General features: G+C 41.0%; 1 protein-coding gene across 1 annotated transcript in view; it reads right to left on the bottom strand.

Annotated features, from left to right (window-relative positions):
• Positions 1 to 3,747: 3,747 nt before the first annotated feature.
• Positions 3,748 to 23,212, bottom strand: part of kcnma1.L (potassium calcium-activated channel subfamily M alpha 1 L homeolog) — a 673,250-nt gene continuing 653,785 nt past the window's right edge. The window contains exon 29 of the mRNA XM_041568337.1: positions 3,748 to 4,767. Within this exon, the coding sequence (XP_041424271.1) occupies positions 4,602 to 4,767 (166 nt within the window). The 3' untranslated portion in view covers positions 3,748 to 4,601. The remainder of the gene's footprint in view (positions 4,768 to 23,212) is intronic.

Raw genomic sequence — 23,212 nt, 5'->3', positions numbered from 1 at the left:
TATTTATTCGATCGAACGATTATTCCTGCGATCGTTCGATCGCAGTATTTATGCAAAATCCTTCGACTTCAATATTCAAAGTCAAAGGATTTTCATTCCCAGTCGAATATCGAGGGTTAATTAACCCTCGATATGTGCTGCCCACATGGCTGTCTATAACCTAACTGGTTCTATTGCCCTCTGTGCTTCATAAAAGAGCCGGCTAGTGCACGCCGGAATGTGTAGTTCAATACCTCTCTCCTGGCACCCGTTGATAATCCAGAAATATAATTTTACAATGCCAGCAGAATGGGGGGTACTTGCAATATAGACTCCTCCTGCTTAGCCCCCCTTGTTCCATCTGGCACCGGCTATTGCAGTACTCGCAGGAGTCAGGATCAGCGTGTGCTGTGACGTCACGTAGCAATGCGATATTCTTCTCCATCTTCGGCGGCGCTTCTCTATCTGCCTATTTGTACTACTGTCCACTGCCTCTGCCATGTATATGAGCACATGTGCACACATTTTACCTGTCGGCACGGAGGACACAGCGGGTGTGCCCTCAAGTAAAGGGAAAGTTTGCAGCGTGCACAGTCCTCAGTGCCTTAGGACAATTATGCAGCATGCCGCCCCTGGAATCCAGGCCTGTCTGGAGCCCAGAAAAAAAAAATTATCCGGTATGCCAAAAAATAGCATCCCGCCTGACGGGATGCATTTTGTTGAAAAAAAAAGAAGTGGCGGGATACCATCCCTCCACATCCTGCCTCAATTCCAGCACTGCATATACATGTGGAGGCCTATTTATCAAAGGTCAGATTTTAGTGGTTTTATAGGTTTTTGAAACCACAACTAAACTCACACACTAAAAACTCTAAAACTATGAATGTCATGACATTTATTAAAATATCCAAATACAAAAAGTACAAATGGAAAATAATGCACTTAAAATACAAATACCTCTGAAACCTCTAAAAAATTAAGTTTTTTCTGATAATTCCTAGTGAAAAAAAATAATTCTAAAATTCCAAATTGATTTAAAACGGTCCAGTTACAGTAGGATCAAAATAGGAAAACCAAAAATTCTTAGAGATTCATGGAAAAAACTAAATTCAATTGTTATTAAATGGGCCCTTAGGGCCAATGACATTCTGTATAAATATTTAGTTGGGAATCCACACCTGATTTCTATGTATCCCAAGCCAAAGGGACTTGCCCCAGTTCACAGGCATAAACACAGTTATATCCAAAGACATGTGTCCCCAGACTTTTTCATTGGTAAAAAATATAAATTTATTGCATTAAATAAATTAAGTTGCATTAAAAAGTTTTGATACATACTGACCCCACACGGTCCACCTTATGCGTTTCGTACCCACCGGCACTTAGTCATAGGTGTCTCCACCCACAGGGTTAATGCCAATAAAAAGATTGAATGGGTGGAGAAAAATGAGCAGTAACAGTCTCTGTGACTGTGTAGGAATTAGAATTCATACCTCCTGATTACACAGTTTAACTTCCAACTTGAATAACGAGTACAGTGTGTGAATGTTTTGTAATTATTATTACTGTGTTAAAAACATGAGTCTACAAACAAAATTTCAAATAGGAAGAGACTAGGAAGCAGGGCATTATTCACAAATCTTCAAATATAAAACCTACAACAAGACAAGCTTCAAATATGTTAGCTAGTACTAGAAAGTGGCATGTTGTGGCAGACTACATTGTAGCATATAATTACATGATAGTAGTCTATTCTACTGAAAAAGCAGGTCACGTCATATTCGCTATTTTAACGATTTTCCCATTTAAGATTAAACAAATTGTCTTTAATGTGTTGGCTATCTCTAATGTAACTGGGCCAGAGAACAAAAGGCTGTAAAGATATATCAATGAGTTGTGCTAGGGGTTCTCTTAAGGAGCCAATTCCAGATATTATAGGGTGTCCTGGTGGAGGGCGTATTTCCTTGTGTACTTTGGCCAAATGATAAAAGATAGGTACAGTAGGATATTGCACCTTCAAAAAATCTGCTTGTTTATCATTTAAAAGATTAAAGCCTTTGGCTTTCAACTAGGTTGTGCAGTTGGGGCTGGAAATTTTTAGTTGGATTCGATTGTAAGCATTCATATGATGTAATATCTGATAGTTGGCGTAGGGATTTCCCATGATAGTCTTCAAAATTGAGTATTACTACCATTCCTCCTTTGACAGCTGATCTAACCACAATTGATTTATCACTTTCAATACACTCAGGAGCCGGTCTCTCTTTAAAAGTTAAATTTTGCGCATGTGGATTTGATTGTGTCTTGGCATGCAGAGATCTTAGATGTCTTTCAATTTATTTTTGAAATAAATCTACTGTGGATGTACAGGGTAGAAGTCAGATTTTGGACAAAAAGAATTAAGTTGGGAGGGGGGAACCGGTATGCCAACTCTACCCACTTGATTATTTTGTTCTTGTTGAAGCGATTCTAAAATTTCTGCCGTACAAACATCAGTAAAATAAGTTAGCATATTTTCAGCCCTTTTTAAATGAACAGTGATACCTTCACCCTCTGGGTGATTAAGAAAATGCTTTCTAAGTAAAAGTTTATGAATGAATTCATGTCAATTATAGGCTGAAACAGATCAAAGTCTTTAGTGGGGCAAAAGGACAGAATTTTGCAAGTACCATAAGTTCATCATGAGTTAGGGGCAGATTTATCAAGGGTCGAATTTCGAAGTGGAAAATACTAAGAAATTCAACCATCAAATTGAATCCTCTGACATTCGAAGTCGGAGGATTTTATTCATCGGACGATCATATTCCGATGGTAGTATGATCGTAATACGATCGTACGATTTTCCTTCGATAATAAAAAAACTTAGAAAATTGCTCTGGAATGTCCCCATAGGCTAACATAGCACTTTGGCAGGTTTAAGTTGGCAAAGTATTGAAGTTTTTTTTAAAGAGACAGTACTTTGATTATCGAATGGTCGAATAGTCGAATGATTTTTACTTTAATTGAAAAAAAATTACTTCGAAATTCAAACTTTTTGTACTTCGAAAATTCACTCAAACCTTAGTAAATCTGCCCCTAAATGTTCGTTTTGACAAGTTCAATATTTCCTTTTGTGTCTCTTTTCTCTCAGGCTGTATCTGTTGGTGGTTCATAGGAATTCCTCCTCCACCTCTCGAGTCAGCTGCTGTCGATTGTGGCTTCCTCTGTTGTGTGAAGCTCCTGTAGTCCTCATCCTGTTGCTTAAAACATTTCCTGTTTGGATGGAGGAAGACTCTTCCCTGGAAAAAAACTTTACTCATTTGAGAGACACGTTTTGGTCTAAGGAGAAACAGAGGAGCACTACTCTGGACTATGATCATCATCCAAGTCATATGAATCAGCTTCCATACTGGAGATACTTACTAATATAAGACGTTTATTAGTTGTTTTCAGTATAGAGCTGTAGGGGGTACTTGTGGATCTTATCTTTCCTCTTTTGTAGTGTATGTCTGGTGATCTGGGCCAGATGTAAACTGTCGGTATAATAATCTGTTTTATCTCTTGTGTATTTTAAATTTTCATTAGACATGAAATGTTCACTTCCACCCTTTAGATAATATGCCTATAAATATTTATTTATTGCTATATAATAGCTTCAACGCCTTTCATTCTCTTAGGTTGGCGTCTAAGTGAGAGTAGTCACTGTGTGAAATAAACTGGGGAATATCCTCTTGTAGATGTGTCAAATCATCCTGTGGTGGCAATTCCAAATTACCAGGACTCTGAGGATTAAAATCAGTAGAAGTTTATTTCACTATAGTGGACAGTTCATCAATTAAGAAGAACTGCCCAGAACATTGGCAAGCATTAGCTTTTTATGGCATTAACAGAAGGGAAAAGCTTAACACGTCACAAGCGTAACATCAGTAATAATCAATACATCTTGACCATGTAAGGTCATATTTTTACCCTGTCTGTCCGGTGTGCCCTTTCTCCTACGATGGAACTTTGCAAGATGTGCAGTTTCCACTATTGTTGGTCCTCTTCTATTCTGAGCTTATCTCCACCAACATACCTTTCCTGCTCATTTTGTGTAATGTGGTTTTATTGCTGTCTAGAAAGTGGTAGACATGTGGGCATTGTACAAGTTCAGGGAGAGGGTTAGAAAGGTTAGCTATAGGTCATCAGTATTAGATCTAACATAACAACTTTCTTTAAGCAAAAGGCAAGAAGAAATTAGAAATTGTAGAAATTGCCTTTACATTTTCCCCCTTTGAGCATATCAATGCTCATATATTTTTAGCAATTTCTAAATGGCAATTCATCATATATTTCTAATGTCCCCCGCAGAGATTCATAAGTTTCAGAGGGCTGAGTTACAGTTAAAGGATAAGACCTTTGGATAGTTCTAGGTGGATGCACAACCGGACAACAGTCAAATAGTCTCTTTGCAATGCCAAAACAGGATGGAATACATTGAATGAAACAACATAATGCAATACATTATCATGGTTAAGGATTCTTTCATTCCACATCTTAAGTTGCTTCCTGCCCTGGTTCCTGCTCAGGGGTACTGCTACCGGTGTAGCTGGGCATCCTTTTGCAGTGGCTTCCATGGATCCATGTCGCTTTCTCTCCGATTTTTACTGCTGTATCAGTCGTGAGGAGTATCCAGAAGGGTCCCAGCCAGTGAGGATGTCTCCAGTGCTTCCTTTTTTTAGGCTCTTTACTAGGATCCAGTCCCCTGGTTTCAAACCGTGCAGCGAAGTGTTGTGGTCTGATGCTGTTGGCAAGGTGTCTTTGACTTGTCTGTGGAAGGAAGTGAGAAGAGATTGTAATTTTTTACAATAATGTATAACCGCATCCTCTGCATGCTCGCACAGGGGGTCTACTGCACTTGGGGGGTGGATGCCTACTCTCATAGGTACCCCAAAGATTATCTCAAAAGGTGATAAGTTATTCCTTGCCCTCGTTCTTGCCCTCATCTCCATTAAAATAAGGGGTAGAGCTTGTACCCAGTTCAAACCTGTTTGCTCGCACAGCATTTGATTAGTTTTGCTTTTATGGTACCATTCTCTCTTTCTACAGCCCCTCTACTGGCAGGGTGATAGGCACAATGGCGATGCAGTTTTATATGCAAGATTTCACTTACGGTGTCAATTATTTTATTTACAAAATGTGGCCCATTATCACTGCCTAATTTTTGTGGAATGCCCCATTTTGGGATTATTTCCCTAAGTAACACCTTTGCTACAGCTGCTGCATCTGCCTTTGATGTGGGATATGCCTCTACCCACTTGCTGAACATATCAACTATAACCAAACAGTACTTTTTCCCTTCTAATGGAGTTAGCTCTATAAAATCCATTTGGAGATGTTCAAAAGGTGAGTTAGGAGCTGGATGAGCAGCCAGTGGTTGTTTTATATGACCAGAGGCATTGTTTTGGATACAAATTAGACATTGTGAGCAAAATTTTTGGGAATAATTTGAAAAACCTTTTGTGAACCAATGCTGCTGTAACTGTGCACACATTCCCCCTTTTGACACATGATCTAACCCATGTGTCAATTTGGCATAGTATGGAAAGAAATGCTTAGGCAGACATGGTTTCCCAGAGGGGGCATGCCAAACACCATCTTGGACTCTGCAATCTGCAGCTTTCCAAAGGGATTTTTCCTGCGGAGTAGCAAATGTTTGGACATCCTGTAGGGACACTGGATGTTCATCTTCCTGTAAGAGAAGCTGTAAAACAGATGAGGTGACATTGGAGGAAGCTGCAGATTTAGCAGCTGCATCTGCCTTTGCATTTCCTACAGGAATTGGGTCGGTAGCATGTGTGTGTGCACTGCATTTACAAATGGAGATAGATTTCGGAAGAAGTATTGCTACTAGCAACTTAGCTACTAGTGGACCATGTGCAATAAGTTTCCCTGTTGATGTAAGAAACTTACGCTGGTGCCACAGGGTCCCAAAATCATGAGCTACCCCAAAAGCATAACGGCTATCTGTGTGGATTGTAACTGATTGACCCTTAGCTAGCTTGCAAGCTTGTGTGAGTGCTATTAATTCAACAGCTTGTGCTGAGAGATGATTTGGGAGTGACCCTTTCTCTAAAGTTTCTGTTAGTGATACAACTGCATATCCCACTAGAGGACTGCCAGTGTGAGGATCTCGCTGGGCTGAACCATCAACAAACAGCTCTAAATCTGCATTGGGAATGGGTGTTTCTAAGAGATCTGGTCTAGGTGAACAGATTTGTGTCACTGCAGCTACACAGTCATGAGGTGTGCCGTCCTCTGGCAATGGCAGGAGGGTAGCTGGGTTTAAAACATTGCACCTCTCAATCTTTATGTGTGGCATTTCAAGCAGTAGGGTATTATATTTTAACCACCGAGCTGCCGAGAGATGGGTGGTACGTTGTTCCTGCAAAAGAAAAACAACAGAATGTGGCACACAAACAGTTAATGGCTGATAACCAACAGTATCTCGAGATGCCAAGATTGCCTTTTCTGCTGCTGCTACAGCCCGCAGGCATTTAGGTAAGCCACGTGCAACGCTGTCCAGTTTGGATGAAAAATAAGCGATTGGCCGTAACTTATCTCCATGCTTTTGCAACAACACAGAAGTCATATAACCCTCTTTCTCATCCACTGTCTGAACAAAGAGACGGTTGTAATCAGGAATACCTAAAGCAGGGGTTCTTTGTAATGTTTCTTTTAGCTGAACAAATGAATTTTCAGCCGCTGCTGTCCACTTGATTTTGTCATTACTATGTAAGCCTTTTCCATGTATTACCTCAGATAAAGGACCCTCTATTTCAGCATAATTTGGTATCCACTGCCTACAGTATGACGTCATACCCAAAAAAGACATAGCCTGTTTCTTTGTGAGAGGTTTAGGGATGTTCAAAATTGCTGACACACGTTTTGGGTGTATCGCTTTCCCATTTTGTGAAATGATATGGCCCAGAAAGGTCACTTCTGTCGTGGCAAATTGTAACTTATTTTTGTTGACCTTGTGGCCTTGCTCTCCAAGGAATTTTAACAGGGCTATGGTGTCTTTTTTGTTATTTTCTAAGTTGTCTGAGCACACTAAAAGATCATCCACATATTGTATTAGTGTGCTACCATTTTGGAACCTAAATTGCTCTAAATTTTCTTTCAGTGCTGATGAAAAAATCTCTGGACTCTCAATATAGCCCTGGACTAACCTGGACCACATATAATTTTTTCCATTAAATGAGAAAGCAAACCAATATTGGGAATCTTGTGCAATTGGAATGCTGAAATAGGCATTCTTTAAATCGATGACAGAAAAAACAGTGCTAGTCACAGGTATTTGTCCCAGTATAATGTGTGGATTTGGGACATTTGGTGCACGTGCATGTACTGCAGAATTGACAGCTTGCAAGTCTTGAACAAACCTCCATTCTGTGGGTTGCCCCTCCTCTCGGATCTTTTTGACCGGGAAGATTGGGGTCCTAACAGGAGAGGTTTCACACGGAATAATTATGCCGGCCTTCAGTAATGCATTGAATGCTGGAGTAATACCTTCAATAGCTTCCTTCCTGAGTGGATATTGTGCTTTGCAGGGACGGAAACTTCCCTTTGGTGTTATCTGTACTGGTTGAACTCCTTTTATAAGTCCCACATAATACTCATCCTTTGCCCAAACTTCAACTGGGATCTGAGCCAATTCAGGTGGGAGGGTCGCCACAGGCAGTTGAAAAACCCTTCCCGAGGAGGAGGGGGCTTCAAGGGCAATCCCTCGCTCACTGGGCAGATACATACAACACTTAACCCTGTGTGACCTTAACATTGGAGAATATTGTGAATTGATTTCTGGGATTTGTTGCCAATCCTGCATGGCCATGCATTGTGACACCCCATGAGCCCAAATCTTTCCATTGCCTTCTATGGGACTTTGCCAGCAAGATGTGCAGGGCTGAGCCGGGCACAGCATACAAATTTGATGCTGTTTCCGTCAGTTTTACATTTACAGCACACATGTCATCATTCCAATACAGCCACTCAGTTCTAAGGGGCTCAGGGTTTATAGGTGTTCTAAACCAACCATCTTCATATTTCTTATCAGATCCTAAGGATATGTGAGCTGTGCAGTGCAAAGAATCAGCTGGCATGAATTTCAAATGTGTCGCTGATCCTGTCAGTGATTTCCCTTGCTGTAACAAATATGCTGCTGGGCTTGATGGGGGTTTGTTTCCTATTTGCCATTCATACACATACAAAGGTTCTCCCAAACCCCACCTAACAGCCTGCACTACAGTGTCCTGCCTTTCTATTTCAATGCCATTTTGTCCCGCAACCAGAGTAATGCCAAGTATACACATGAGGTCTCTCCCCAACAAATTTAGTGGGCAGCACTGTGAGAATAGGAATGAGTGCTTAAATTTATTTCCCATATCATCCTGAACTGACAAAGGTACAGTGTAATGCTCTTGTACCATGTTGCCAGTTGAACCCACGGTATTTATATACCGTCTGCTCAATTTTGGACTATTGGGTAAGTCTTTTTGACGAATGACAGATTCAGATGCCCCTGAATCTACTAGGAATATCACAGGGGTGTTACAGATCCTCAGAGTGATACATGGCAATATCTGATGTACTGTATTACTTAACATGCAATATCTACCCATGCCCCTTAATGGGTACTCACGGTTTTCCTGCTCATCTGGTTCAGCGATTGGGTCGACCTGTGCACCGGTTAGTCATTCTGAGTTTTTTGTGTCCAATTTGGGACACTCCCGTTCCCAATGTCCTTCCTGCCCACAGTTAAAACACCCCTTAGGTTTACCCATTTGTCCTTGACCCCTTCCTCTTCTCTGGTTCTTCTGCCATTGCTGTCGGTTGCAGGTTGCAAAGAAGCTAGCTGAAGCATTTGAAGTTTATCAGATGTTTCCTGTCGCTTCTTTTCCTGTTTCTCTTCCTTATCGCGGTGCAGGCGCTCCGTGTGTGTAGCAAATCTTTTACAGGCAGCCAGCCGTCCTGCATCACAATCCACACAATTTTGCTGGACCTGCTCTCGGAGTTTAGGCAACAAACCTTTGACGAAATAATCCCGGAGGTGGCTTTCCCAAGGTCCTAATGCTGGCTCTCCTCCTCCCTCCGGTCTGTTGGGTCTAGGGATGCCGATATTATCCTCATAAACTTTGGTTAGACGTACAAGATAGAGACTCTTTCATCCCCCTTTTGTACACATGCTGCTATTTTCTTAATGTCTGAGCGTGGGGGAAATGTTGTCTCAATAGCTCGGAACAAAGTGGTTAATATAGTTCTATATAGATCCCCATCAGCCCACCCATACCTGGTGTCATTAGCAGGAAGGTGATGTTTGACTTTCCTCCAGCGGAGACCCATGGCTACTGTCATTAGTCTCCTGACTTCCTCGGTGGTGGGTCTAAATTGATGAACAATATTTTCTAATATTTTTGCATATTCATTACCTCCCATGGCAATCAAATCAGGTAGTTCCTTGGCAACCTCCTTCATCTCGTTTAGGAGCCATGGGCGGAATACCCACTGTGTGTTTCCATCTGCACCTGCGACCTCAATCATAGGGAAATTTCCAAACACCTGTGGAGCTGAGGCAAGAGATGTAGGGTATTTTGTAGGGGTTACCTGAGGGGTTAATGTAGGCATTTCTGGATAAAGCAGTGGTTGCAGTCCAGCTTCATATTGGGGTGGGTCCTCTGCTTCGGCAGCTTCTGCTTGACCTCTTCTCTGTGATGGTGCACTTAGGTCTTCTTTCTCCCTGAACATACAAGGTTGACAGGATCCCTGAGCACCCCCCTCCCTTTCTTTACCTGCCTGGGACTTTCTATTCCGTTTCTGTGCTTCATTGAACCATTTGTCAAAACTTTCCCAGTCTGGGAGGGTTAATAGTTCACTCTTAGAAACCTTCTCTTTCTTCTGTAACCTCATCTTAATATCTGTTTCTCTTTCTCTTAGTCTACCCTTCAGTTGCTGTAACTGGTTTATGCTAAAGCTTCCTGTTTCAGGAAACCCAAGTTTAACCCATTCATGCAACTGCTGCACACTCTACCCCATAGTTTACACTCATAAACCGCACATTTGGGCTGCCCATATCAGGTTTTGGGAGATTTGGGTTAATTTTGCATTGCTTAGATGTACTGGTACCCATTGTTATTAATTGTCCTAAACAACAATAAACACAACAACAAACAGTATATCACAAACACAAAGGACAACAAACACAAAGACAAAAACAATATACCGGTAACGGTCCCAGACCGATTTAAGCACTCTAGCGGTCCCTGACCTGCCCTAGTAAGTCATCACCTATGGCTTTCCCTTCTCCTAAGCACTCTAGCGGTCCCAGACCTGCCCTAGTAAGCCGTCACTTATGGCTTGGAGAAAAACTTAAACTGACCTGAAATCCGTAGGAGCCGTTCTTTGATCTCCTGGAGTGGTGAACGTTCTGTTCCCGGTCCACGAACTCCCTCTTGGGATGGCAGGACCCAGTCCTGACTGTGCACAGATTTGATCCGTTGATCGGAGACAGTCCGTCGACCACCCGGAGATCCTGCCGACTACGCCAGAAATATGGTGGCAATTCCAAATTACCAGGACTCTGAGGATTAAAATCAGTAGAAGTTTATTTCACTATAGTGGACAGTTCATCAATTAAGAAGAACTGCCCAGAACATTGGCAAGCATTAGCTTTTTATGGCATTAACAGAAGGGAAAAGCTTAACATGTCACAAGCGTAACATCAGTAATAATCAATACATCCTTGACCATGTAAGGTCATATTTTTACCCTGTCTGTCCGGTGTGCCCTTTCTCCTACGATGGAACTTTGCAAGATGTGCAGTTTCCACTATTGTTGGTCCTTTTCTATTCTGAGCTTATCTCCACCAACATACCTTTCCTGCTCATTTTGTGTAATGTAGTTTTATTGCTGTCTAGAAAGTGGTAGACATGTGGGCGTTGTACAAGTTCAGAGAGAGGGTTAGAAAGGTTAGCTATAGGTCATCAGTATTAGATCTAACATAACAACTTTCTTTAAGCAAAAGGCAAGAAGAAATTAGAAATTGTAGAAATTGCCTTTACACATCCTTAATAATTTTATATGAATTGTTTTATTTTCCAGGATAAGTGTCATTAGTTTAGACCAACAGTGTTCCATTTTGTGATAAAGTCTTTATCCTGACGTGCAAATGCTAGTAATTTTTTAATTCTAAGTCCACGTGGGATCATGCCACTTGCCAAATATTTCTTAAAGGCTGCTATTTCCCACCAGGTCTTAATTTCTTTATATGACTGTTTTTCAAGCTGGTTAAAAAATGCCCTAATGTTACTATCCTCTTTCTTAGGGGTACATGTAAAAACATTATCAAGTCTCCTAGTCCTATCTAGTACATTAGAGTCCAACCTGTCTACAGGTGTGGGAGGATTTACTAGTTCAGACATAGTACACAGGTATTAGTAGTTCTGTAGACAGCCTATTAATATAGTAAAATAACTATAATTAGTAAACCAATATATTAAAGTAAATTCAATGTGTGTGGGGAATACGAGAACAATAGTAGATAATAATATAAAAAATTGTTGAAAGAAAGGATGCTCTATGGCAAAATACTAATGAAAAGTAAATACAAAAAAAATTAACTTAAATTAAATGTAATTGCAGATTAGACCAATCTATATTCCAATGTCTTACTTGTGTAACTATGTGGATAATATAATATAGAGAACAAGTTCTTTGGTACAGGTCAGGTACACCCTCTGTACCCAATCCTGTAGCCAGTTTCCTATCCATGTGCAAACAACTTCATTAAGCCCAACAGACCTTGGTTTAAAAAGCAGTCATTTGTGGGGCACGGTATAAAACACTTTGGCAAAATCCAAATAGATCACATCTACTGCTCCTCCACTGCCCAGCATCTTACTTACCTCATCATAAAAAGCAATCAATTTAGTCTGACTTGACCTATCCTTCATAAAGCCATGCTGATGTCATTCACTAGGACAACATTTTGAACAAGCCTTCAAATAATTTGCCTACCACGGATGTCAAATTTACAGGCCTATAATTGCCAAGCTGAGATCGTAATCCCTTTTTAAATATTGGAATGACATCAGCTTTTCTTCAATCCATAGGTACCATACCAGATTAAAGTGAATCTGAGAAAATCCAAAAAAGTGGCTGGTGTAAAACTGAACTAAGTTCTCTTAGAACCCGGGGGTGTATGCCATCAGGCCCTGGAGCCTTGCTTACATAAATTTTTATCAAAGCTTTATGGATCATATCCTGAGTCAGCCACTGACTAGATTGAGCTGAGCCATCAGTGCAGCTATGAAGTGAGCCTGGGAACTCAGACTCCTCTATTGTATACACTGAAGAAAAGATCTGATTTAGCACATTTGCCTTTCCTGTATCTGTTACAACCATACTGGTACCATTATTTAATGGAGCAACACTCTCAACCTGCTTCTTTTTACTATTAATATATTTAAAAAACTTTTTGGGGTTAGTCTTAGCCTCCGCCGCAATGCACTCTTCATTTCCTTTCTTTGCCTTCCGGATTGCTGATTTACAACATTTATTATAGTATTTATATTCATTAAATGCAGCTTCTGCCCCAACAGACTTGTAGTTTTTAAATGCCTTTCTCTTCTTTCCTATTCTTCTTTACTTCAATATTAAGCCACATAGGGTAGGTTAGAGCTTCTACATTTACTCCTTAAGGGAATAAATTGAGAACAGTAATGATTTAATATCATTTTAAATGACAACCATTTCTGTTCTGTGTTTTAGCTGAAAACTTAATGCCCCAATCAATGCTCTGAAGGGCAGCCCTCAAGGTACTACAATTAGCTTTTCTGGTTTTTGTGGCCCCAGTATATATTTGTTTTTTGCACCAGACATTAAATTATATAACATTATGGTCACTATTACCCAGGGGTTCAATGACTTGCACTATTGCTATAAGTTCTGGGTCATTAGAGATCACTAGATTCAGAATAGCATTTTTTCTGGTTGGCTCCTCAACAACTTACTGCCATAAAATTGTCATGCAACAAGTTTATAAACTTTTTCCCATTAACTGATCTGGCAGTACTGTTGCTCCAGTCAATATCTGGGTAATTTAAAATCCCCCATTATAATTACTTTACCCAAACTAGCAGCCTTTTCTATTTACATCAGGAGCTTTGCCTCCTCCTCCTCACTTACATTAGGGGGTCTATAGCATACTCCTACAATTAATTTGCTGTACTCTTTACAATTGGTGAAGAACTCTACCCATACGACTTCTGCCTCCTTATTTCCTAACATAATCTCCTCCTTTATGTAAGTTTTTAATTACTGCCTAACAAACAGACATATCCCACCTTCTTTTCTATTACCTTTGCCCTCAGAAACAAAGTATAGCCACTGATATTAACTTTTTCCTCCAGCACCTCCAGCTCTCCCATTTTACCAGTCAGACTCCTTGCATTTGCAAACATACATTTAATACTGGTACCATATTGAAAAAATTACATTTGGTTCTCAATATCCTCAACAGTACCCCCAACCAAATCTCCTCCCCCATTTCCCTTTCTTTGCCCACTATCTCATCTAACCTGTCTTCCACTGAATCTTTTACTGAACCCCCCCACACCTAGTTTAAAATCTCCTCCAACAATCTAGCCATCTTCTCCCCCAAAACAGCTGCACTATCATCATTGAGGTGCAGCCCATCCCTATCAAAGAGCCTGTAGCCGACTGAGAAATCAGCCCAGTTCTCCAACAACGCAAAACCCTCCTACCTACACCAATCTCAAAGCCATGCATTAATCTCCCTAAGCTCCCACTTAGGGAGCACAGGTAATATCTCTGAGAAAATTACCTTGGAAGTCCTTGTCCTCAACTTTGCACCTAGTTTTTTTTTTAAATTATCCTTGAGGACTTCACCACCTCCTCTTACTTGGTCAATGGTACCTATGTGTACCCAGACTGCTGGGTCTTCCCCAGCCCCTCCCAATAATCTGTCCACTTGTTCCTCCACATGCCAAACCCTAGCAACAGGCAAGCAGCAGACTGTTCGGCATGAAGGGTCCATACGGCAGATTACCCTATCCACCTTTCTAATAATTGAATCCCCTATAACTAAAACCTGCCTTTCCTTCCTTGCACTCCCCCCATCACCCGTATTAGAGCTATTGCCTCCCAGGGTGCTCTGAGAGTCAGTCTGCTCCATACACACCAGTTCAGAGCTTTCCTCCCCAGCATCTAAAGCCAAAATGGTGAATTTGTTGTTTTGGACAAGCTGTGGACCAGCCCCCCTACCCCCACTACTTCCCCTCCTTCCTCCCTCATTAGCCTCCACTGCCCCTTCTCCTCACTCCACTAGCCCCTGCCAGTGGTTGCTCTGCGAGCCTCCTTTCCTCCCCCTCGGTTGCCGCTGCCTTCAGTGCTGCAAGTTCCCCCCTTAGGGGGAACCCTGAAACTACTGCCTGGTCATGACAAAGCTGCATGTAGGGAGACACATTGCTGTGAATGTGATCATAAAGTGTAACTATTACTTAAAAAATTGTACAACATTTTTCATTGACTATAAAAGTTTCATTTTCATAGCAGTTCCCTTTAAAATAACTGTGGCTTATTTAGCCAAAAATTACAATACATGCTGCAAAGAATCAGAACCATATTTAATTTATACATTTAAGTGAATATTCCCAAAGCAGATAGAACCATAAACATAATGGAAATTTGTATTGCAATCATTGTGTTGTCAGAGGGTTTATTAGCTGTCATTAATAGTAACATGAGGGTATGGGCCACTAATTTGAAGGTGATGCTTAATTCTCTATATGTTATATAACCAAGGACAATGCACTAATTTTAACTAATTTAAGGGATCACCATGTCCTGAATCACTTAAAACAACAGGTTACATTGATGAAGGACCATTGAAACACAAATGCACAAATTGTGTGCTTTCACATAATTTTCTGTTGATTTATTTTGAAAACCTAATTTAAAGGAAAATGCAATTTATGACCTTTATATTGTTCTTTTGATATAGTCATTGAAATTCCAGGTTCCTTTGTATACACCAACACAAAGAGAAAAAAATGTTCATTTTTGGTGAAATGTTCACTTCCACCCTTTAGTAAATATGCCTTATATTGCAGTCTCATAGAGACTGTCTATGGAAGCACGTTGCACTTTTAAAAAGAAGTTCCAAAAACACAATTGTGCACAGAGCTATATAGCATGTAACTTCTGTGCATCACATAAAGCTTTCACATAGACCACGTAAACACATTTTCTCAAACACGTTCACCCATCTCCCATAGTCCTGATTTTGATAGCTCAGCCCCCAGTCCCAGTTTCTAACTGAAATGAAATGAGTTTCTCTTGAATTTCCTGCACTGACTCCAGAAAGAGATACAAGATACAAAGTTTCTAAAACATAATGAAATAAGGGACTTTTTGGCAGAGAGCACAGAATACTCAGTGCTGCAATTAGATATCATTGTAACTAGTTAAAGGGGATCTATGGTCGATATCTATAATCTTTCCTAGGCTTTGGGAAATGATTATAAGGTTATTTATTTATTAACCCGCCCATCCACCAATGAAAAAACAGTAGGTGGTACTTGCTGCAATGCTAGGACGGGCACCATCGGAGAAAGCAGGAAGCATTGCAGCGCGCACAAGGAGATCACTACTTAGGTAAGTAGTGGGAATAAAAAACTTGTAATGTGCTGCTTTGTGCTGTGTCAGTGTGCGGTTATTTTATTGCTTGTGCTAGACTTTACTCTCTCTCTCACTCCTTCTCATCTGCGTGTGCTTCTGAAAATTGTGTCTGTAAAAATAACTGCCTACTGTTTTTTCATTGGTGGGTGGGTGGGTTAGGCAGATGAGACGGCCGCTGACCGTGAGGTTTTCTTTACAAGTAAACTAAACTGATTGTGTGGGAATACACTGATAGGCAGGGTAACAGCTATTATAGCTACAAAACAGAAAAAAAATGCATTGCAATTACAAATAATCTTATAATCATTCCCCAAAGCCTAGGAAAGATTATAGATTTCGACCATAGATCCCTTTAAGGTAAGCTAATATACAATTGTAACAATTTAAAGGAATATTATACTACCCGATCAATGTAGGTCTCTTTAAAAATATATTGCATCAAACAGCTCATAAAACCCTGCTTCATGTAAATTAACCATTTTTAAAATTAATATACTTTTTAGTAGTATGTGCCATTAGGTAATCCTAAATAGAAAATTGCCATTTCAAAAAATAAGGACTGCCCCTGGGATCTTACGATTTATGGTGCATACAAACAAATCATACATGTTAGGTCACAAGAGCCAATTTAAAGACAGTTCTGCCTTCTGCTTCCCACACTTCTTCCTGTTACAGTTAGAGCTGCAGTATTTCTGTCAGGTGATCTCTGAGGCAGCACACAGACCATCACTAAATGGTAGTTCTAGGCAAGAGATGTAAAAGGACTTTACTAAAAATTATACCAGTTTGGTAAGATTCTTTAATATGCCACTTAATATGATATAAACTATTTGTTGCATAACTATTTTATCATGAATATACGACACATATAAAACATATGCCTGGGTTAACATTCCATAATCATGCCATTTTAGCAGTGCTAAAAAGTCTGGGTGCTGTTTGTTGTGGTCATTTAAGCAATTTACCTTACAAACAGATTATTTATTTGCTTCCAGTGATTTACTCTCAATAACATCTAAGTCTACTATAGACTACTACAGGGCTGTCCAACTGGCGGCCCCCCCTTCTTTGGCCCCCCAGATGCTGTGTCTGTTTACCATATGTAAGCTTTAAAAGGTATCACTGTACAGATAAACTGCACCCTGCATTGTTTAAACCTCAAATTCAGACTCTAATCCCCTGTATCACACCTGTGATCCCCCTGTATTGTTCACTCTTGTGACACCTCTATTGTTCACTCCCCTAGAGGCCTGTACTGTTCACACCTGAGACCCAGACTGAGGGATTGATTGCCATTGGTATAGGTACAAATGGAGGCAATATGATCGGTGCTGGCACAGGTACTGGGGGCTATATGACTGGTAAGGTGGGAAATGGTAATGCAGGACTGGGTGGGGGGGCACTGATTGAAGCCTTTGCCTAGGGTGCAAAAATACCTTGGCCCGGCCCTGCCTCCCTGTGTGTGCCATTCTCTGCTTGCCCAGTGCTGCTTGCCCTACCCTACCTGTGGGATATAAGACTGTTAGGGGTTTGTTTGTTAATTGTTGTTAAGGGCCCCTAAGGTGTTTAATCATGTGTTGGGTGTTTAATCCACAGGGGAGGATGAGGCATATGGATTTAAGGGTATGTTTTTAACATGACTTCAATTTTTCACAAATGAGTGATGAGGGATTTCCCTGCAGTGAGCACCAACCATTTGGTTTTTTGGTGTGCTACCACCGTTAATGTGGATATGATCTTAAAAGTTCTTGTGGTAATATGGGTGTGGTTTGCAGTGGTCTTAAAAGGGGGAGTGGCCAACACTGACTTCCATTATCGGCCCTCCTCCACATAGGCCAGTAAAATTTTGTCCCTCGGTACCACAGAACTTGGACAGCACTGGTCTACTATTTATTATGCTAAAGTAAAGCATTTAATGCTTCTGTAAAGCTTGGTTTCAGTTCTCAATTATCAGATTCACTCAGCAGGGATAGAATTTGTAGCAACTTCTGTTGTCCAATTATGGTAACTTAAGAAAAAAATTACACAAAATATAAAACACAAAAAGTTATGTGAATAAACTAAAATGGACAAAAGCGAAGGCATGTCATTCACACAGTGATGGAATAGACCCTATAGATCAGTGCTGTTCAACTGTGCTACCGAGGGCCGGACATTTTCTGGTCTACATGGTGGAGGGACGATAATGGGAGTCAGTGTTAGCCACTCCCTGTTTTAGACCACACCCACTGTTACCACAAAACCATATCCACGTTAATAGCAGTATAACAAACAAGGGAAAATTGTGCTCACCACTAATTTTTAAAAACATTACGCAGGGATGAAATGCGGTTGTGACAACAATATATTAAGAAACATTTTGACCCTTAAACTACTTCCCCTTTAAACAAAACAGGCATTGTTTGTCCAGTACACAGGTGGCTAATAAAAGGGCAACCAAGTTTGAGAGTTTTACTTTGAAAGCAGCAAATAAGTTGCAGGTAAAACTTAGTCCCTTTGTAAAATGTATAATTAAGCAATTGAATTCTTAATGAATCAGAGGAAAGTTGAGTGTAGTACTGGCCATATCGGGGATGACTTTGACGTAGTTGGCCATCTTAAATATATTGCAATATATGGATAAACAATCCCTGTTTTGTTTAAAGGGGAAGGCATTTTTAGTAGCTTAGTGCACAAAATGTTTCAATGTCCTTAATATATTGATAATGGGTTGAATGCAGAGGATCTCTTGTATTTGACTATGTGAATTTTGTGGTCACAACCTCATTGCTGCTTTATGTTTTTAAAAAATAGTGGTGAGCACAACTTTCCCTTGTTTGTTATAGTTCACATAGGAGCACTGGCCAGCTCCTTGTTGTAGCTCCCACCCCTTCCAGCTATAGTCAGGTGATCCCACAGGTGGCTAATAAACGGGCAACCAAGTTTGGGAGTTTTACTTTGAAAGCAGCAAGCATTTGTAAAATGTATAATGAAGCAATTTAATTCTTAATTAATCAGATGAAAGTTGAGTGTAGGTCTGGCCATATCAGGGATGACTTTGATGTAGTTGGCCAGCTTAAATATATTTCAATATATGGACAAACAATCCCTGTTTTGTTTAAAGGGGAAGGCATTTTTAGTAGCTTAAGGCACATTAATAGCACACCAAAAAACCAAATGGTTGGTGCTTACTGCATCGATATCACTCATATGTGGAAAAAGTTAAGTCATATTAAGACATACCCTTAAATCCATATACCTCTTCCTTCCCTGTGGATAACACAGTACCCCCCAGAACAAATACCAGGCTTATGTTTCACAGGCAGAGCAGGGCACACACAGGGAGCATAGGGCAGGCAAAGTATGGCACATACAGGGAGCATAGGGCAGGCAGAGAATGGCACACACAGGGAGCATAGAGCACGCAGAGTTTGGCACACACAGGAGGCATAGGGCAGAACAGAGCAGGAGACAGGGAAACCCATCAGGACCACTCTAAGATGTACTACATAAAGTGACACATTGCTGGTGATCCATTAGCATTTTAAATAAGGTGTGAATAGGTGTGACTATGAAGATTTTCATTCATCCAGGTCATGGTATATCTAGTATAGGTGAACAGTGTGACCAAAAGATTAAATTGTGTGTTAGCAATTAATTAAGTATATCATTTTTGCACTTATATTAAGCACTAAGCACTTCACACATTCCACTTAATTTATTAATCTTTGGTTATAGTAATTGTGACAAATAAAGTAAATAGATAGTGTGGGGTTACTACTTTCTTTCTTTTGGTTTAATTGTGGATTAGTAATTACACCTCACACAATCTGGTGTAATAAGTGATACTTATATTAATTACAAGAACAACCTCTGTTTTTCCTTACAGGCGAACAATTTGGGCAGTTTCAGTCTGGGTCTCAGGTGAGAACAGTACAAGGTTTTAGGACGTGAACAATAGAAGTGTCATATGTGTAAACAATACAGGGGATTACAGTCTGAATTTAAACAATGCAGGGGACAGTTACTCTCTGTATGATACCTACATTAAATCTTACACATGGTAAACAGACACAGCAAGCAGACTTTCATGTGAAGGGCCACACAAGGGGGGGACTGTGGGCCGCATGTGGCCCGTGGCCCCACCAGTTGTACAGCCCTGCTTTAGATGATGAAGTGATGGAGAGAAAGTGTTACCGAAAAATATAATGAAGAGATAAGATCTGTGTAACGGTTGGCACCCAGAAATTAGAACCAATGCCAAACACTCTGGTCTCGGCTCGTGCTTCCACCTGTAGCAGCCGCCTTTGGCCTCAGGAGGAGCCCCCAGCTACTCAGATGCCGCCAGGTCTTAAAACGAGAGGTGCAAGGCGAAAAGTTCTAAACAAGCGAAGGTGCACAACTGTAAGCAAAGTCTTTGGGCAGAAGGTCGTGGTGTAAAGTGTTTCGACAGAATCGTAGTCGGTACAGGTCGGGTCGAGGCAGGCAGAAAGTGAGCGTAAACAAATCAGGCCGGGTCTGGCAGGCAGAGTTCAAAGCGTGGTCAAAACCGGTCAAAACCGGGAGATCAAATAGATGGATAAGTTACATAGTTACATAGTTAAATTGGGTTGAAACAAGACAAAGTCCATCAAGTTCAACCCCTCCAAATGAAAACCCAGCACACACCCCTCCCTACTTTCACATAAATTCTATATACCCATAACTATACTAACTATAGAGCTTAGTATCACAATAGCCTTTGATATTATGTCTGTCCAAAAAATCATCCAATCCATTCTTAAAGGCATTAACTGAACCAGCCATCACAACATCACCCGGCAGTGCATTCCACAACCTCACAGTTCTCTGTGGCCCTCTTAGAGAACACATCAGAAAAGCTTGCATAAGCTGCAGGTAACCCCTCAAGGGAAGAGACTGCCACCACCGGAGGAAGGCAAGAAACCTTACATTTAGAACCCCATTGGAGAATCTCCCCCATTACCCAATCTACATGTGGGTTATGTGCTTGAAGCCAAGGTAACCCTAAAATTAGAGGAGAAGAAGTACCCTCAATAATGAAAAAGGCTAGTTCCTCATAGTGCAAGTTATTGGAACACATGGATAAAACTACAGTTTTCTTGGTTACCAGGCCTGAACCTAAGGGTTTTTTGTCGACCGCTACAATTCTCACAGGAGGGCTTAGAGAGGTTAAAGGAACATTAAACCTTACTGCGAAGGCAGCATCCAGAAAATTCCCCTCCGCCCCAGAATCCACAAAAGCGGAGACCTTGACAGATCCCGTAGGCCACCCAGTTTCTACTGCCCATTTGCGGAACTCAGTGCACCTCCGCATCCTGCTTTCCCTGGCGTAGGTTACGACTTGCGGAATCGGCAGAGGAAGCATGATCCGGGTCATCGCAGAGAATCGCCATAGACTTAAAGAATGTTTCTAACGAAAAGCAGGCAAGGTCAGTGGGAGGTAACCTTAGGGCCCAAATTTGGGGATCATCCTGTGAGGGTCATCACAAACCTCACTTTTTCCTCGCCAGTGGCAAAAGATTGAGGGAAAAAACTCGGCTCGTGCTTCCGCCTGTAGCAGCTGCCTTTGGCCTTGGGAGGAGCCCTCACCTACTCAGATGCCGCCAGGTCTTAAAACGAGAGGCGCAAGGCGAAAGGCTCTAAATAAGCGAAGAGGCACAACTGTAAGCAAAGTCTTTGGGCAGAAGGTCGTGGTGCAAAGTGTTTAGACAAAATCGTAGTCGGAACAGGCCGGGTCAAGGCAGGCAGAAAGTGAGCGTAAACAAATCAGGCTGGAACTGGGCAGGCAGAGTTCAAAGCGTGGTCAGGCAGGCAAGGGTCAAAACTGGGAGATCAAATCGATGGATAAAGCAGAAGAGATAGTCGGATTTCAGGCAATGGATCAGGATACAGAGGTCAGAATCGTCCGGAACAGGCAGGGGTTATAACAGGTAGTCAGATCAATAACAGAATAGCAAAGCTAACAGCACCAGGAACAAATCCTATAACGGGCAAGGATTCTACACATAGATGTCCCTTTAAAAACTTCACAACACCAGTGCGCATGCACCTGTTAATACAGGAGATGCGCGGTGCGCGCGCCTTAGCAAAGCTTCACTGGCGGGTGTTCCCGTCCCCCCACTAGACCACCAGGGTAAGTCACTCTTATTACAATCTGAAAGTTTTTACAGCTCAGCGAGCTGTTACATGCTTGAGCCATTCTATTGTTTTTAATTCACTTTTTATGGCCATCATTGCTCTGACAGTTTGATGCAGTCATGGCAGAAGCTGCAATGTTCATAAAATAGCTGTAACCCTCTGATGAAAGCAATTCACCCTCAAAGAACTGTTCTAGTTTACAGGCCAGTGTATAGATATTTCTCAATGTGCTGGATCTTGTCTTGATGTACAAAGAAGCTGCTCAAACTGATTTTCAGAAAAACTATTCTATGTTAGCATGCATTTCTGAGATATATACTATGCTATTTACTTTTGACACACTTTTCCAGGTACTGCAGCCCAAGATCTGTTGACTAAAACCATGACACAACATGTACAGTATGTTATGCACTCTGCAGTTAAACAGTCCCCTTAACTTTGCTTTCTGTAGCGAGGATGCAAAATCTTTCAGTTGAAGAGAAATCTTTCAGTGGGAGAGAAAAATCCCTGTAAGTAATGTTGGGGTGTTATTTGGTACAGACTTTACCAAAGTAACCACTTTGGGTCTGGACCAAATAACATCCCAACATGTTTCTTTTGTTTCTGTCTCTTGAGCCTAAACTCATGTTATGCTTATGTTTCACTTTATCCCAATAAACTCTTCTTACTAGATCAACCAATTTACCTTGGCCATCTCCATGTCTGCAATACAAATAGGTAAGTAAGCTTCTTTCCCTTATACTTCAGACAGTTAAAAAGGCTCAGTATACCTTCTTTTTCTACATTAGTTCGAAAAACGAATCCCATATCATTTTAATTAGAAAATAATCACGTTTTTTGTTATTCCTTGAACTAAACATGCTAAAATCTGACACTGCAAAAAAAAGTAAAATTGTACGTCCAGTTCAGATGGGCACTTAAGCTGGCCATAGACACAAAGATCTGATCGTACGAATCGAGGATTTGTACGATTTTCGAAACGTGTGTGGAGAGTCCCGACATTTTTTGTCCGGCGGAGATCGGTCGTTTGGTCGATCGGACAGGTTAGAAAATTTCTGTCGGCTGCCGATAATATCTCTGCGTGTATTGCCGATCGTACGATTTTCAGTGGGAGACTGTCACTAGCTTTGGTTGGACATAGATATCGTACGATTGTTGTCAGGGGCAGAACATTGCTGATCTGTTCTTTAACTAATCTGACTGGTAAGACTTTGATCTGAATGGTTAGTGGCAGGTCGGGAGATGGGAAAGTCCGATCGTACGATGATTCTTACGATCGGATCTTTGCATCTATGGCCAGCTTAACAAACAAACACAGCAACCCCCTGAGAAGCCCTCTGTATAATGAGCTATTGCTTACCTCATAGCAGCTGAGAGGGAA

This window comes from Xenopus laevis, chromosome 7L (assembly GCF_017654675.1).
Source record: "Xenopus laevis strain J_2021 chromosome 7L, Xenopus_laevis_v10.1, whole genome shotgun sequence".
Lineage (NCBI taxonomy): Eukaryota > Metazoa > Chordata > Amphibia > Anura > Pipidae > Xenopus > Xenopus laevis.
The sequence above is the reverse complement of the archived record's forward strand: the minus strand, read 5'-3'. Positions and strand labels throughout refer to the sequence as shown.